Source organism: Triticum dicoccoides, chromosome 1B, assembly GCF_002162155.2.
Source record: "Triticum dicoccoides isolate Atlit2015 ecotype Zavitan chromosome 1B, WEW_v2.0, whole genome shotgun sequence".
Taxonomy (NCBI): domain Eukaryota; kingdom Viridiplantae; phylum Streptophyta; class Magnoliopsida; order Poales; family Poaceae; genus Triticum; species Triticum dicoccoides.
In genome coordinates, this window is record NC_041381.1 from 693,712,102 (window position 1) to 693,728,616 (window position 16,515).

A 16,515-nucleotide genomic window follows, 5' to 3' on the forward strand; every position below is an offset into this window, starting at 1 on the left:
TCTCAAATGGAAATCCTGTGCAGTAGCATAGCATTTGAAGTGTAACATATCAGGGGAGGGGGGATGATAATCCAAAATCCACAACCAAGTCCCTCAGCTCTCCCAACTGGACACTCCCTTCTCTCCAGAGGAGATCCAGGATGCCTTCTTCCAAATGAACCTTCATGCTAGCCCTTGTCCAGATGGGCTGGGGCCAGGCTTCTATCGCAGATTCTGGCACTCGGCTAAACACTCCATCCTTTCCTTTTTAATGATTTCACCAACCTGCAGGTCGATGTTGAATGCTTCAGCCGGGCTCACATGGTCCTTCTGCCTAAGAATGATTCTGCCAAAAAGATTGAGTGATTCGGGCTCTCGCGGGCGACCAGTCGCGCCCCGGTTTCTCCTCCGCCAGCTCTCCCTCACTCCCCCCTCCCCGCCGCCGTCGCCGGCGTTCGCCGCCGGGCCTGGCCCGGGCGACGCTGGTGGCGGCGGCCCCCGGCCATTCCCCTCTCGGTTGCGCTCTCCGGCGCGGGGCGGAGGGCGCCGGGGGGTGCTCCCTAGGCGGTGGCGGTCTGGCGTGGCGGCGGGGCTTCCTGGCGCGGCGCGGGAGATTGGCTGGACGGCGGCGTCGCCGTTGGCGGCGGTGTGGCGCGGCCTGGCGGCGCCCGCCCGGCCCATATCTAGGCCCTTCGGGCCCCATCTGGGTCTGGGCGGGCCGACGGCGGGGCGGGTTGGCGGCGTGGCTTCCAGGAGGCGGGGGAGCGGCGATGGGCGTTGGGGGCTGGCGGTGCTGACACCGCCCTGCTGCAGCGTGGCCGGCGGGGCTTAGCGGGCCCGATTCGGGCTTGGCCGGGCCAGGGGTGGCCTGGTTTGCCCTGTTGCTGCGTCCGGACGGCGACCATGACGGTGCCGAAGGCACGAGCCTCCTGCATGACGGCGGAGGAGGTGGTCCCTCCCGCGCGGCTATGGCGCTGCTGCTCCCGTCAACCAACGCCTCCTCTCCTCGTTCTTTTGGCCTCGTGGTGGTGATCTCAGTAAGGCGGCGTGGGTGCCGTTGCGACCGCGGTGGCGCATGCTGGTGGGCGGCGAGCTGGCTGGTTTGCTCTGATCCGATTGGGCGGTGGGGTTTGGAGTTGGGAGAAATCCTTGCTGGGTCTTCCGGCTACGATACGGTGACGCCTGCGGGTGCCACCATTCCTCCCTGGAGGGTGTCGGTGGTCTTCATTCCCCTCTACCCTCCGCGTGCCGGGGGAAACCCTAGGACACGTCCGGGCAGCAGCGTCGGCGGCGTCGCATTCCTTCCTGGAGGTGCTGCTTGGTACGCGGAGGATCGGAGCCTAGGATTGTGGTGGGTAGATTTCGAAGGGCGCATTGGTAGTGGGTCATCCGCGCTTTGTCGAGTTGCCGGTGTTGGCATTGTTTCTTCTTCTTTTTCTTTGGCTTGTTGTGCTGCTCACCCCAGCGTATGCTATGTAATCGGTGTTGGTGCTTTGGAATACAAAGCGGGGGAAAACCCTTTTTCAGTAAAACTGCCCCCCTGAAGCTATTGCTAACGCCATCACCATTAGCTCAAACCTTTTATCCCTCTGCTAGTGCATGACAACCAAACCAGCTTCATCTCTAACAGAAATATCACAGAAAACTTTATCTACACCGCAGACATCCTTAGTGCCTGCCACATCAGAAAGGCCCCCGCGATGATTTTCAAGCTCGACTTCGGAAAAGCTTTTTGACTCCATCTGCTGGGACTCCCTGCTGCTCATCCTCACGGCACGGGGTTTCCCACCTACGTGGGTATCCTCGATCAAGACTCTCCTCATCTCCAGCAAAATTGTTATTCCTCTCAATGGTATCCCCCTCTCCCTTTACCTCTTTATCATTGTGGCAGACCTGCTGCAATGTACGATCCTGCAGGCTTTCAAACCAAATAATTTCTGCCACCTAATCTACCCTGACCGCACTCCCACTGTTCTGCAATATGCTGATGACACTCTTATCATTGCTCAGGCCTCGGCCTCGGCCGCCACGAATCTAAAATCCATCTTGGACGACTTCGCCCTGGCTACGGGCCTACCCATCAACTTCCACAAAACAACTTCCCTTCCCATCCATACCAAGCCGACGCTTGCTCAAAATACCACAAACGTTTGGCCACGACCTTTCCTGCTTTCCCCGGATTTACCTAGGACCCCCTGTCTCAAACTCGTCTCCCCTCATCTGCCTTCAAACAGCTGGTACAACGCTTTCTAAAGTACCTCGCCGGCTGGGCCGCCGCCCGCCTACTCTCTCGGGGTGGCCGCCTAACCCTAATCTCCGCCACTCTCGACACTCTTGCCACTCACTTCATGTCTGTCTTCAAACTCACTAAGAAAATTATCAAAGTTTAGACCCGATTTGCCGGTCCTTCTTTTGGGCTGTCGAGGAAACCTGCTCGGTCGCCTAGTGCCTTATCCCTTGGAAAAATGTTGCCTTCTCCTAAAATTTGCCTTCAAACTTCTTCAAAAACTAGACTTACCTTGGGCTAGATGGTTCCTTCAACACTACTCGCTTAATTTTTTTCTTTTACACCCTGAAACCCCTCCTTCCTTCGGAAGATTGTTAAAAACCAGATCCAAAACCTTTTCTCAATTTCCTTTGTTTTAATAAACAGTGGCACCTCCACCTACTTTTGGTTTGACTATTGGCTCACCGATACATCGCTAGCCCAAAAATACCCTAACCTTTTCTCCCACTCCACATACCCCTCCATTTCAGTCTCTGAGGTTGTGCATGATGGCCTAATTGCTACCCTGCAGAACCACCTAACCCATGCTGCTTCTGCCGAGCTTGTTGTTCTTCTATCTTTATTGCAGGATGTCACTACCAAGGACGCTCCCGATGACAGGTTCCTCACCCACGGCATCCCGTATTCCGCGAGGTGCGCCTACTCACTACTCTCCTCCACCGACGAGGTCGACATCCACGCCGACAGGATTTGGAGTTCCCAAGGCACCCATCAAGGTCAAGATTTTTGGTAGATTTCTCTTTTGGGGTCGACTAAATACCAAGGCGAACCTGCACCACTAAACCATTGCTTCTGACTCTTCTTGCCCGAGGTGTGCCCACCACTTCGAGGATGCCTCTCACCTAGCTCTAGAGGGGAGGCAGCGGCGGGTGTCAATCTGGATGTGGCGACCTTGAGGAGGAAGACCTACGGGTGGTGGTGTATGTTGGCCGAGCAAGGACGGATCGACCAGATCGATCCAATTGGGAATATATGGATGAGGGCCTTTGTGCCTTCCTGGGAGAAGGGAATGAGCAGGGATATAATCTGGAGGAGACTACAAGCTATCGCTCAGATAGGGACCAAAGAAATAGATCGAGATTGGATTGCGCTTGTGGAGGCCTATGGGGCAAATACATAGTACAAAAGACTTGAGGTACAAGAAAGGAAAAAGACTACTAGAACAATACTAATACGTCTTAACATATTCATACGAGGGCTCCAAAGCTGTATTAGTGTGGCAGATCAATAAGGGTAAGCCTGGAGACCTAAAGTGTAAGTTCAATATCCCAACAGTAATCATCATGCAGTTGTGTACGTAGCTGGATCACCAAATGGGATTCACACAAGGCGGTTTACCCGGGTTTGGCTCATGGTGGAGGTAACACCCTACTCCTGCTTTGATGTATAGTATATGACATATGAGAGCTTGGATCGCAAGGATCGTGTAGGTAAGATAGAGTCATTGAGAGAGGACCATAGCCATGCCCAACTTACATATGGGGGCAGGGCTAGGTTCCTGGTTGGTTACGATGTAGCAGGATACTACTAGATCTGGGACGACAGTCTTTTGTTGGTGATACGCCCCTTGTGTACGTCCTCAGCCGGGTGGCAGGCTTGGGCCGCCTTGTGGCCTTATGGGCCAAGTCCCGGCCTGCTCGTACACTAGTTTGAAAGGTACAAAGCAAGGTTTGTAGCGAGGGGGTAGAGCAAAACATACGGCATTGACTATGATAAGACTTGCTCCAGTAGCAAAGATGAACACAGTGAGGATTATGATCTCCTGTGCAGCAAATTTCAGGTGGTCTTGGCATCAACTCGATGTGAAGAATGCTTTCTTGCAAGGGGCCTGCAGGAGGAGGTCAACATGAAGATCCCACCTAGGTTCTCTACTTCACAGACTGCTAACAAGGTATGCAGGTTAAAGAAAGCTCTTTATAGGTTGAAAAAAAGCTCTTTATAGTCTGAAACAGTCTCCAAGAGGATGGTTCGACAGGTTCAAACATGTTGTATATAATATGGGTATGGGCACTGTAATGGTGATCATACTGTCCTACAGACATGAAAAGGGGAAAAACACTAAAATTGATGTATATGTGAATGATATTATTATCACAGGGCAAAGAGGTGGCGGCTGGAAGAGTGTTTGGGTAAGGCCTTTAAAGTCAAAGATCTTGGCCGACTCAAATACTTCTTGGGGAAAGAGGTGGCAGGTCTGAGGGATAGCGCTATCTCAGATGAAGTATACTTTAGATCTCCTAAGCGATGTAGGAATGATAGGATGTCGGGCAGCATCAACTCCAATTGATCAAAACCACAAAGTGACAACTCAGTCAGGAGAGCTGGTGAATAAGGTGAGATATACAGATTAGTTGGGAGGCTGTTGTACTTATGTCATACACACCCTAACATTGCCTTTGCAGTAAGTGTGGTAAGCAGATATATGTAAGGGGGTATATGCATGAACCTAAGAGTAATCATACAGAATTCAGAGGTGCTTGAACAGAACCCCAAGAAGGGGACTATTATTTTTGAGTAACATGCATCTTGTGGTTGACGGATATTGTGATGCGGATCGGGCCAGTTGCCTAGATGATCATAGTAGATCAACTTCGGGATTTTGTGTCTTTGTTGGTGGGAACTTAGTATCATGGAGAAGTAAGAATGCAATTGTTGTGTCTAGGTCGACTGCCGAGACCAAATATAGAGCTATGGCTCAATGGCTCAATGACCACAAATTTATGAAAATAATTTAAGATATTGAAGACTAATTGTGTGAATATGTAGTGTGATAACCAATCAGCAATCAACACACACAATCCAATGCAGCATGATAGAATCAAACTTGACGTTGGGATCATCCAGATTGAGCATGCGAGTTCCCGGTAGCAGATTCCAGACTGCTTGACTAAAGGATTGGGAACTAAAGAATGCAATCTAGCGTGTGCCAAGATGGGAATGATAGATATCTATCACCCCTATTAAGGGGAGTGTTGGATGAGGGGCCAATGTATTGCTGCCCCAAGTGGCCCGAGCCCATTGTGACTGGCCTAATGCACAGCCGCCTGGCCTGTCGACAAGGTACGCCCCTCCTGTGCTCAACACATAATGATGACACTGGGAACATACTTGGGGTTCACTGCTGAAACATTAAGCATTCCCATATTTTGGGTTGAGGTTTTATTGATTCTTTAGCAGATCTCTGTTTACCCTTTTCTTAATATACTTTGCATGTGTCTTTGTTAATTTTTTATTTGATAGGTCAAGAAAAAGCATTAGTACAGAAGTTGAATAACATGGTAAAAAAAAGAGTAATCCATACGAATCTCCAAATGGAAATGGGCAACCTTCAAATACATACCTGCTGCACAGAGAGATTCAAATCCTTTGCAATTATACAGCAAACTTTGTGAGGAATTATTCCCTTCTCGTTTTCATTCATGAGACGCGTTTGTAATTCCAGACGTTGTTTGGTAGTCATTACTCTTACTGAACTCCATGACCGTACATGACAAACCTACAAGGACAGTATCATATAAGAACTTCTACAGATGAAAATCGCAAGTTCACAGCTCAGGCCTGACAGATCTCAATAAGCTTGCAAAATAGCCAATGCCAACCAATATTGCTTACAGTGGGTATAATTGTTGAGCCCATAAAAAATAGCAGGATTAACTACTGGCAAAAAGTTCAACAAGCAATAACATGCTTGCAGCTGAAAATATATGTACTTAAAAGATACTACAAACAATATAGTGAATACCAGCAGTGGTCACAAATGGTATTCAAGATACATGCAACTAGTCAACTAAGGTTGCAATGGCTATATTGGGCAGCAGCACTGAAACAGACAATCATGAGTAAAACTTAAATAGTGAATACCAGCAGTAGTCACATATGGTATTGAACTCATACAGAGATGGCAATGGTCGAATGCCACAATTATAAAATGGTAAGGATGCAAGCCAGCTCAGCCCATCCAAATACAGCATGCACATTTTACCAGAGAGCATCTTATGTGATGGAATAGTTTACAACAAGAGAATGAAATGAAGGTTAGCGTAAAAAAAAACACTGCCCAGTTTAGCCAACAATAACACCCGTAACATAACATGTTTTTCTCAGTGCATGATGGGATAAAAAATAATATGTTCACCAGAACTATAATACTCCCTCCGTTTCTAAATATAAGTCTTTCAGACATTTTAATACAAACTACATACGGATGTATATAGACATATTTTAGAGTGTAGATTCACTCATTTTACTCCGTATGTAGTCACTTATTGGAATCTCTAAAAGGACTTATATTTAGGAACGGAGGGAGTCAAAGATTAAAAAAAATCAGATGTCCTTATTATTAGGTGGCATCATACCCACACGTTGCGGTGGATGTCAATAAAGTAAAGAATGAGATTAGAAGTTGGAATAAAAAAAACTCAAACCTAGAAATCATAACATGAATATTTGGGATGAATCAACCACCTACGTACATTAGGGGCCTCCACTATGTATTCTCCACTACGTAAAGAATGCATTTTTTTGCACATGATATTGCAAACAGCACTACATGTCTATAAATGCATAGCCGCAAAAGATTTTCGGTGGGTAAGGGGTGAGCGTAGAACACACTACCTCAGGAACACAATTACCAGGGAAGGCACTTGGCTCAGCTGAACCAACTGTTAGATAACAGTACTTTAATGTTTCCCAGTAAGCATCGACAGATTCCTGCTTTGAAAGCACAAAATCATGCCGAAATTTTGGACCATGGTTCACACTGACGTGTGATGACTGAACAATGCTTGGTGCTGGTTCTTCAATGTAAGGCCTGAGCTCCAGCGAATATGTAGGGATATCCCCTGATCGCACATCAGAATCCTCTACATGGTTGCTAACAAGTTCGATCAACTAGCAAACACAAAAAAAAACAAATGGTCACTGTTGTGCTCGCCAGTCCAGATAGCATGCAAGCTGACTTGCATTAAACATGAAGAGGAATTGCTATAACAAAAGAAACATCAGCCAAATGTCGACCCAATAAACCCAGCTTTGTGATGTTAGTTTTAAGAACACACTTGAAATTTGAGATTCTCGCAATACTAATTGAAAATAGAAAACGCAAATATTACCTTGAGCCTATTTAAAATAGTTATTAAGCGTGAGAGGCGGCCCTTGGCATGAGTGCCCGTGAGCTGACTGTATACGCCGATAGGAATCTCTGAAAGTGTTCTCCCACAACACTTAGTTACAGTGCTGCTGTCAATCTTTGCTGATCCCACAACTTGTAGAAAGAGTTCAAGAGGCATTTCTTTTATAGCTGCTGTGATGGAAAACTGACACGATTGATTAAGGTTCTTGTCATGCTGCCCTTCTTTGGCACAATGAAGATTTGGCAAACCACTAACATATTCCCACAGAAATTTATGTAACAGCTTTGCCCGAATCATCTTTGCACCTATGAATCCATTGGCATGAATAGCTTCTGATATTGGTATTTTTTTAACTTTGGCTCTGCGTTGAACCTTCAATCCATGTATGGCAAGCATATGCTTTTGCTTCAATTTAGCTGCCGCACTTGAACGCCTTTGAGAATCAAAATTCCTTAGTCTGTTCCTAATTTGATCCATGAGTTCCGGTGACATGACCTTGACAGAAGGATTCAGTATCACATCAACAGAACGACTGCCAGTGTAGTCTGTAACAAGAGGGGCATTAACTTTGATACACTTTAGCTGAAGCTTATTCAAAGTGCGAATCAATGTCTTCCTGTCCATTATTTTTCCATTTTCCTTTTTCTCTAACCATTTACGTAACTCCACCATCAGTACAAAATCCTTTTTCTGCACAGGGAAACAGGAAGGTGCTACATAAGATGCGGACAGATATGCAAAGGGTGTACATGCACAGGTAATGAACATGATACGCGCACACGCACAGATTGCTTCTTGCAATTCTGATTATAATAAAACGACAGATTATTCTCTTGCATCAGCACCAGTATGATAGGCTGTGCCTACCTCTATGTATCCTTCATTGGAGCGATAAAATTAAACAAAACTGTTAATCCAGTTTCACTCAAATGAAGAACATGAAACAGAGAACTAAACACCACTGCAACAAATCTGTCACACTCAAGAAAATTGGAATGTACTGTACATGCCTAGGGAATATAGAACCTACAATCTGAACCTGCGGACCATTTAAGGTAAAAAAAGATTAAAAAAATCATAGTGTGTAACTGACCCTTAAATAAGTTATTTTGGATTATTAAAATCCTCAGAAATCATGTTATCATGTATAAATATCACCTATAACTCTATTTTCATCATTCTATTGCAAATTCCTTGTGTCTGTCATCAAATCTTGACATATTAGCAGCCACAGAACTGTCCCAACCATGACACATGGACGTACTAAAGGCATTTCCAACACCAACAGTAAAACAGTGAAGAGGAGGCTATAGATGACGAAAGAAGAGATGACAGAACAAGACACCTGGTGCATCCCATGTGTTCGTGGCTGCAGATGTGCCAGTTTCATGAGACTCACAACCCATAGCAAGATGAGAAAAACTAACAGTATTTGTATAGGAAAATAACTTATAGGGGTGTCAATGACCCCATACAAAGCTTGTCTAACAGATTTATGTTTCAAATGATTGGTGCTGAAAGTGAATAAGCGACTGGAGTCGTGTATTGAGGGTATAAATTGCACAAAGCAACACTTACAAATTATGTAAACTGCTCCTATAGAGTGGAGGAATTTCTAGACAGCCTTGCGCTTGCATAACAATTCTGCAAGGAGGCCGGTTCGAACCAAGGACCTCCAGGCCACAAGTGGAGAGACTACCACTGCGCCAGGCCCGCCCTTCAGGAAATGCGCAAATACCACCGACATTTATAAGTGCATCTAACTCATGCACGGACAATGCGATTAGAAGTATACGTAACAGGGCACAGACAAATCCATGATCCTATAAAGTTTATCAACCAATAGCAAACTTTCGAGTCAATATCATTAGATAAATCAAGCTCATAAAAAGTCAAGGACATATAGAAAAAGAACGATTCCCAACGCATCAGTAACGATGGCAGATGGTTCATACAAAAAGATTAATTAACGAATACTCAGCAACCAACCTCTAATATGTGAAGAATCCTTTTCTGTCTCCCATCATCAGAAGTTGACAAGGGCCAACGACGCCTCTTGCTCTGAAAGGCAACTTTACGAAGAAGAAAAATAAAAATAGGATCACTTCAATTGAGCATAGCAGTACTCTTTTTCTTTGTAAGCAAATACAGTACTGGAGAGCCCTACTCTGCTACGTATACATTTATTATAAAAAGAAAGGAAATAAACAGCCTGTGCAAGGGAAAAAGGTTAAAAAGCAAAAGAAACGAAACTTAACAAAAGTTTATAAGTCGCTGCAACTAAACCTATATTTTCGTTCCCAATAACTGTGTTCGTGAAAAAACTGAAGAGTCTAAATACATAAAAGAAGTCACGTAAATTCACAATTGAAATTGCTTTTGCTCATAACAACAACAACTAAGCCTTTAGTCCCAAACAAGTTGGGGTAGGCTAGAGCTGAAACACATAAGATCTCGAAATGAACACATGGTTCTGGCACATGGATAGCTAACTTCCATGCACCCCTGTCCATGGCTAGTTCTTTGGTGATATTCCAGTCTTTCAGATCTCTCTTTACGGACTCCTCCCATGTCCAGTTTGGTCCACCCCGGCCTCTCTTGACATTATCAGCACGCTTTAACTGACAGTTCATACGATCATTGCATCAAATTATTAAAGAAATTATAAAAGAGTTAACTGCTAAAGTTACAGTTTCTTAGACTGTGCCAAGTCAAACCACGCATTACCGGAACCAATAAAGGAACCACATACAGATAAATAAAACTTCAGAGATAAATCAAAACAAGTAAACAAAATCAAGCGGAGCAGTATGTTGAACAACAATAATTGGAAGAAATATTACATCTGACATGCGTATAAAGACTTGTTTTTAGCTATGATCTGCCGTGAGCCCCCTCAACAGAATGTGCAGGGTTTGAAAATAGATCATACTACCTAATTGCATAGTTACCTGAGTGGAATTATGAAGCCATCTGGATCTATGGGTGCTCAAAAGTCAAGGCCAAATTAAGTCTAGTTTCAGGCAGCACAAATACCACAAGCTCTTACAGCAGCATGGCAATTCCCAAAGAGGAATTGAGCACAGCATTTACAGAAAAGTATAGGAATTCACAGGAATTTAGATTGCCGTACCTTGTTCAACTTGAGAAACTCCGACAGAAGCTTCATGGTTATTAGGGAGATGATGTACAAGTACGACTGGTTTTTCAGAACAATCTTCTTCAAACAAGAGTTTGTCATCAACAAATGAATCACCCTGTGGGCTAAGAGAATCTGATTCTTTAGATGGAATAGAAAGCCACAAATCGGGACGATGGTCATGATCATCTAGCGCATCACAATTCTGCAAAGCAGTATTTGCTTTGTGCAGTGAGAAGTTTTCTGAAGTCCAAAATCGGTATTGTGTTGTTTTATCTATGACTTCACCCTGCGAAGCCAAATTGAATTTTTTAACCATTGAAGACACTCTTCTACCAAGCTCTTTTGGATTGCTGTGCTTGCCCCCAAGACGTCTGCCAAGCTGGTTTGAAGTGTAATGAGAACATGAGTTACTAATTTCAACAAATAAAGAAAACTAACAACATGAGATAAACAATGTTTCTTATTAACACTAGCAATTTATGCATGGTTTGCGAGCTGCGATGGATCTTAAATAAATACACTGTAAGTCACAGAAGCTCAAATAAAAAATAATTCTCCTCGTTGAAAAAAAGGATGCATAGTACAGAAAACAACAATCAACTTTATATAATAACTATCTTCATGCCAGAGTTTTGTTCTATTTTTGTTACAGATTAGAGTCAAGAATGATAATGCAATGCCAAGAATTTCATGTCTTTATCTCATTTAAGTTGACGGGCCAGTCAATAAATTCGAACGTATTAATAGCATTGAAGCTAAAAAAAGTAATTGTGATGCTAGAAATGAGCCAGGTACAGCCCAGAAGGAAGGATGGGATGCAAATATGCCAGTGAGACACCTGCTTACATGAAACGATATCAAAAATTCTGCCAGAAACAATTCAGGGCTAGAACTGGCTAACATCTTGTGATAATCTGCACTCAATAGACTGTATTGTAGAACTGGCTAATATCATGTGATAAGCTTGGCCGTGTAATATAAGGTAGAGAAATTAATGATAGCTCAGATTATAAACTAATGTCGTTCTCTACTACAGAAAAATAGTTTTTCTTTCTTTTGAGTCTTTATTACCTCTGTGTTTCAGATGCAAACCACACTTGCACACTATACAACCCACGTGCCTCAAAAGGCCGATGGCCACATCACAGTGCCATTGTGGCTCATAGATAGTAAGGCTTGAGAACTATTTCTGGAATTCAAACCCTGGTGAGATGCCCAAGTCACCCCTGGGGATGGTGTTTGTGTCGGTGTTGGTGCTGGTGTACTGTATGCTGAGCTTTTGTGGGTGGAAACATGTACACAAGTGTGTCACTTCTAGAATGTTTAAAAACAATTACATCATAAACAACTGCACATGTGTATATGTAAGAACTACGTGGATGTGTTGCGTGAAGATAGTTATATTATATAAAGCAGGTGCAGAGAGTCAGAGACAAGGACACTAATGGTCTGTCGACAACGGAGTTGTGTTAGATAGGACAAGGAAGACGAGGGAGCCCTGGTGTGCTGCGGACATCGTTAAGGCCCCAGCCCTTGAAGAACAACCGCTATGACACTATGCAGAGGATCTTGCGCTTGGATTGCTGCATGCCATGGTGAGGTCCTACTCCGACTCCAGGTACCAGTTCACAGAGTTGCCTTGGCAGCCCCTGCTCTGGCACAAGATCTGCCTGCTCCGCTCTGAGAGCAAGCAGATGAGTTCGATGTGGTTGACGACTTCTTCGTGACTATTAATGGCAATTCGTTAGCAATGATAGGACAAAAAGGAAATACTGTGGAACCTGCCTAACTTAATTACCTTACAGGCAGGTTGGTTTTTCTATAAAAACCAGAAGAAACCATGGGCAAACAGCGCTGACCTACACTGCAAAGATACACCACCGTGGCAGTCCACATGATGCCTCAACCACTATGCACAGTTGATGTTGCACCCTCAACCTACCGCCACACCCAGTCATCGCTGTTGCTATAGTGTGAGACTGATCATAGCCACTGAACCTGTAGAAAAGGACCTCACATGGCAACAAGGACAACCTATGATCCGGTGGTGGCACCTAGGACTCACAAACCACTATATGTCCAAGGGAGATGGAAGTTGGTAAGTGTTTATTTATTTCTTCAGAAGGTATTATTTTCATTTTTGTCAGATAGTTCTATGGAGATAAAAGGGAGAGGATTAAAATTACTGCTGTCCTGCAGGTTGCTAAATTAAGTAACCAGCTGCGGAAAAACCTATATCTTTTAAAACAAGTATAATATTTTCGGCCTGGTTGCAAACAGCTATGACAAGTTAGCTGAAAAATATGCATAACTGAAGCGAAGCTCTGGAAACAAAGAAACATGAAGGCGCTCTTGATGTTATGACGAAAGTTAGCATGCCATTTCAAAAAGAACACTACACACCACAATTGCCCTGCTGAAAGTTTCAGAGAGGTACCTCAACAAGAGTTGCACCTTTTGGCCCTTGGGCATGGATCATATCGTATATGCAGTTGTCTAATGGAAGCTCCATAAGTTGATCCGTTGCAAGGCATTTCATGCCAAGTTTGTAGTTTAAGGCTGTACTTTTTGGCTTAAACTCATCTGGATTAAATTTCTTCAGAAGGCGCAAGCAGCCAACAACCTGGAAAAAGGAATGATTTACACAACTTGTAGGTTCATGAAGAATGCAACTGCGTAAATGATTGAAGCTTAAACGGTGCACTGCAGACTGAATTAACGGTGTCACTACATGCCCGACAGACTTTGTTAGCCCTTTCATAGCAGTTTCAGAAGAAGCTATTGCATACGTGGTTGCAGTCCCCAAATAGGTCATCATTGAATGGAATTGCTACAATCCTTGAGATAAGGTGTGGGCATGCTACCCGTGATTTCTCTTTTTTACTTCAATGCGAGTAATTTTGCAATTCATGCTTTTCTACCTCATGGAAATCCCTAGTCTGGCCTTTCCCATCTTTAAATTGGACTGTTTTATCTGGACTCTCGGGACTCAGTTATGTCAACTTACACTCTGCTTCAGATTAGTATAGTGGAAAACAGAACTGTGGCCATATATCCTTGTGAAAAAGAAAATCACCAGCGTAGTGAATCATCATTATGGTACAGTAAATCAATAACTAGCTTTTATATATTAAAAAAAAACTAGACCAACAGGGGAGGAGCCCTGCAGATTTTTAATTACGAAAGAGAAGTGTGAGACCCACGTTCGAACCCACGAATTAAATCTCGTTCACCGGGTTCGAACCTGTGCCAGCTGGGACGCACAGTTGCGCTCCAACCACTGGGCTCTTAGCTCATCCACAGTAACTAGCATTTATGAAGGATAAAAAATTTAAATTCCTGCATTGTTTTTATTAATAAAGGTTATTATGTCAATTTCTTGAATTCTCATCCTTAACAAGAAGCACCATGAACCAGAAGAATTAAGCGAAAAAATGTTAGGAAATGGTATGAGATAATAACACCAAATGATCAGAGAACAAAGGGGCAAGGTCAAACATCACCTTATTGTCAACTTTGGCACTGATTTTTTCAACAAGCTGTGCATCTAAAAGCCTACACAGTACCTAAGAAAAGGGTGTCTCAGTAGAATCCAGGAGTACAGAGAACATATGCAACAAGTGATTCCACGAACACCTACATTTCTCCATGCCCTGTGCCCACGTGGCTTGCTGTAACCAAGATCCTTTTTTATATCTGAAATAGCAAGGACCTATACATGTATGGAAAATAGTTGCACAAAGTTAGAAAACTGAAAACAAAAGGTAACACACAAACAAAAAGGAGGAGAACAGTCAACCTTTCCGCTGGCTTCTTCAAGTTTGTCACATATGGCTTTCATTGCTGGAAGATGATCGTGAATAGAGACATGGCTCTTGTGGTCTACACCAAGGGTCTCATCTTCTTGTAAAGCGTCTGTGTTTGTAATCTCTATTCTTTGATGCGAGTTCATATCCAATCCTTTGGCGTATCTTGAGAGATACAGTAAGTTGGTACTGCCGACAAGACTTTTCCCTGAATCATCTTCGCTCTCACCCCCAATGCCATTAGACTTTACAATTGCTTGTTTTCCAGCAACTAACCCCTGCGACTGAAGGGTCTTGACAACAAAATAGAACTTGTTTGGTTCTATGTGGAACCTCTTCGACAGAGTCCTTTGCGCAACACCGGAAGTCCTATGACAAAAAACAAGTTATTAATTGCACACATCATTATCAAAGCACTATTATTTTTTAATAAAAAGGTAAACGACATGATCAACACTGTAAGAAAGGGATAACAGGTAGTAATTCCCTTCCAAAAGTAGATTATAGGACTAGTGTGCACAAAATTGGAATGAACATAGACAGGGTGTCAGTAGACACACTTTGGCATGCCATATTGATTCCCACATGGCCTGCATATGGTGGTCATACTTAAAGAAATAGGAGTAAATCTTAAGCTTCCTAAACCAGTAAGGATGAGCCAATGTGGGCCTGAAACATCAACCTCAACTTCTCCTTTGAGTAAATAATACAACCATGTGGCATGTATAATTACTTAATTAACTAACTGAGTCAATCAATATAAGAATAGTAGTACAAGATTTCCAGATTCTCACCTGCTTGCAGCGACATGTTCCAGCGTCTTCCTCTGGTTGTCGCTGAGCTTGGAGCCGGAGCACCGGTGGTCGTAGATCCCCAGGAAGTTGTCCCCCAGGGCCGGGCTGGCGACCAGCCGGGCGCCGCGCCGCTCGGCCGCCTCCACGTCGCCCTTCTCCGGGGAGGGGACGAGCGCCCCCTCCTCGCCCTCCATGAGGCTGATGACGGGGAGGGCGAGGAGGCGGGCGAAGAGGACGCGCCTGACGGGCAGGCCGGGGGGGAGGCCGGCCGCCCGGAACGCGCCGGAGAGCGCGGCCCAGAGGTCCGCCACCGGGAGGCCCAGGGAGAGGCGGGCGCAGACCTCCTCCACCGCCGCCGAGACGAGCGCGTCCATTGCCCGGCCCCGGCGCGAACCGAACGCGGAGCGGAACGGGGCCCCCAGTCGTCGGCGTCGGGCGGGCTAGCAACCGGAGAGGGGCCGGGGTGGCGCCTGCATTGCCTGGCGGGTGAGGGACCGGAGCGGGCGGCCGGCGGAGGAGGTGGCGACTGGCGGCGGCGGTGCCTTACCCCTGGTGAGGGTTTTTTTTTTCTTACTTTTGGATGAGACGAAGGCGTTGTGTGTTGTTTGCTGGGCTTATTCCTTTAACAGGCGAGGATTTAGCCCAGCCCGGCGTAGCTGAAGACCATTGTTGGTTTTTTCAACAACAAAAAATAACCCAAATGATAACGCCGGGCATGTTTGCACATCGTCCACACGCCTTGATCCACGTCGATTCTATTTTGCACGAATCCTAAAGGAATCTGTTAGAATATGAGGGCCACGTGGGCGTCATTGTATGTGTGGGCGTTCGAGAGTTCATTCACACACCTTGCAGCACGCGGTTTGCCAGTTGCGCTGTGTGGGCGAACTAGTTTCTGTCTACACAGCCACCACCTCATTCATGCGCGTGTGAGCGAACTGCTTTTCGCCCACACGATATTTATATGTTGTTAGATGGCAACTAGGTAAACACACATGGAAATTATGATTTGTTGTTAGACGGCAACTGCATTTGCGCGTACGTGGCAACCAGATAAACACACATGGCAACTACAGTTGATAACCATACATGGCAACTATGGTTGGACCATACGTGGCAAGTAGGTAAACACACATGACAATTATTGTTTGACAATATGTAGCAAGTAGTTAATCATACATGGCAACTATGGTTTGATTACATGCGGCAACTACCATAAATTAAACATGGAAACTATAGATAACCTAAACAGAGAGAGTTATCATGCTTTTACAACTATATTTGCCATCCCGGATGGCAAGTAAATCATCATTTCACGGACAGTGGCGGACCTAGCCGATTGGGCCAGGGTGGGCCAACAGTGTTACTGTGGTAC

General features: G+C 44.9%; 1 protein-coding gene across 2 annotated transcripts in view; it reads right to left on the minus strand.

Annotated features, from left to right (window-relative positions):
* LOC119349767 overlaps positions 1-15,689 on the minus strand; it is a 20,970-nt gene extending 5,281 nt beyond the window's left edge. Inside the window, exons 1-10 of one of the 2 annotated variants that reach the window (XM_037617848.1) lie at positions 15,141-15,689; positions 14,340-14,715; positions 14,181-14,252; positions 14,044-14,106; positions 12,978-13,163; positions 10,532-10,919; positions 9,388-9,470; positions 7,378-8,088; positions 6,881-7,156; positions 5,607-5,762 (exon numbers count right to left, since the gene is read on the minus strand). In XM_037617848.1, the coding sequence (XP_037473745.1) occupies positions 5,607-5,762; positions 6,881-7,156; positions 7,378-8,088; positions 9,388-9,470; positions 10,532-10,919; positions 12,978-13,163; positions 14,044-14,106; positions 14,181-14,252; positions 14,340-14,715; positions 15,141-15,514 (2,685 nt within the window). In that variant the 5' untranslated portion in view covers positions 15,515-15,689. Of the gene's footprint in view, positions 1-5,606; positions 5,763-6,880; positions 7,157-7,377; positions 8,089-9,387; positions 9,471-10,531; positions 10,920-12,977; positions 13,164-14,043; positions 14,107-14,180; positions 14,253-14,339; positions 14,716-15,140 lie in introns of those variants that run through there. The other variant, XM_037617849.1, reaches the window with a different exon arrangement.
* Positions 15,690-16,515: the final 826 nt, after the last annotated feature.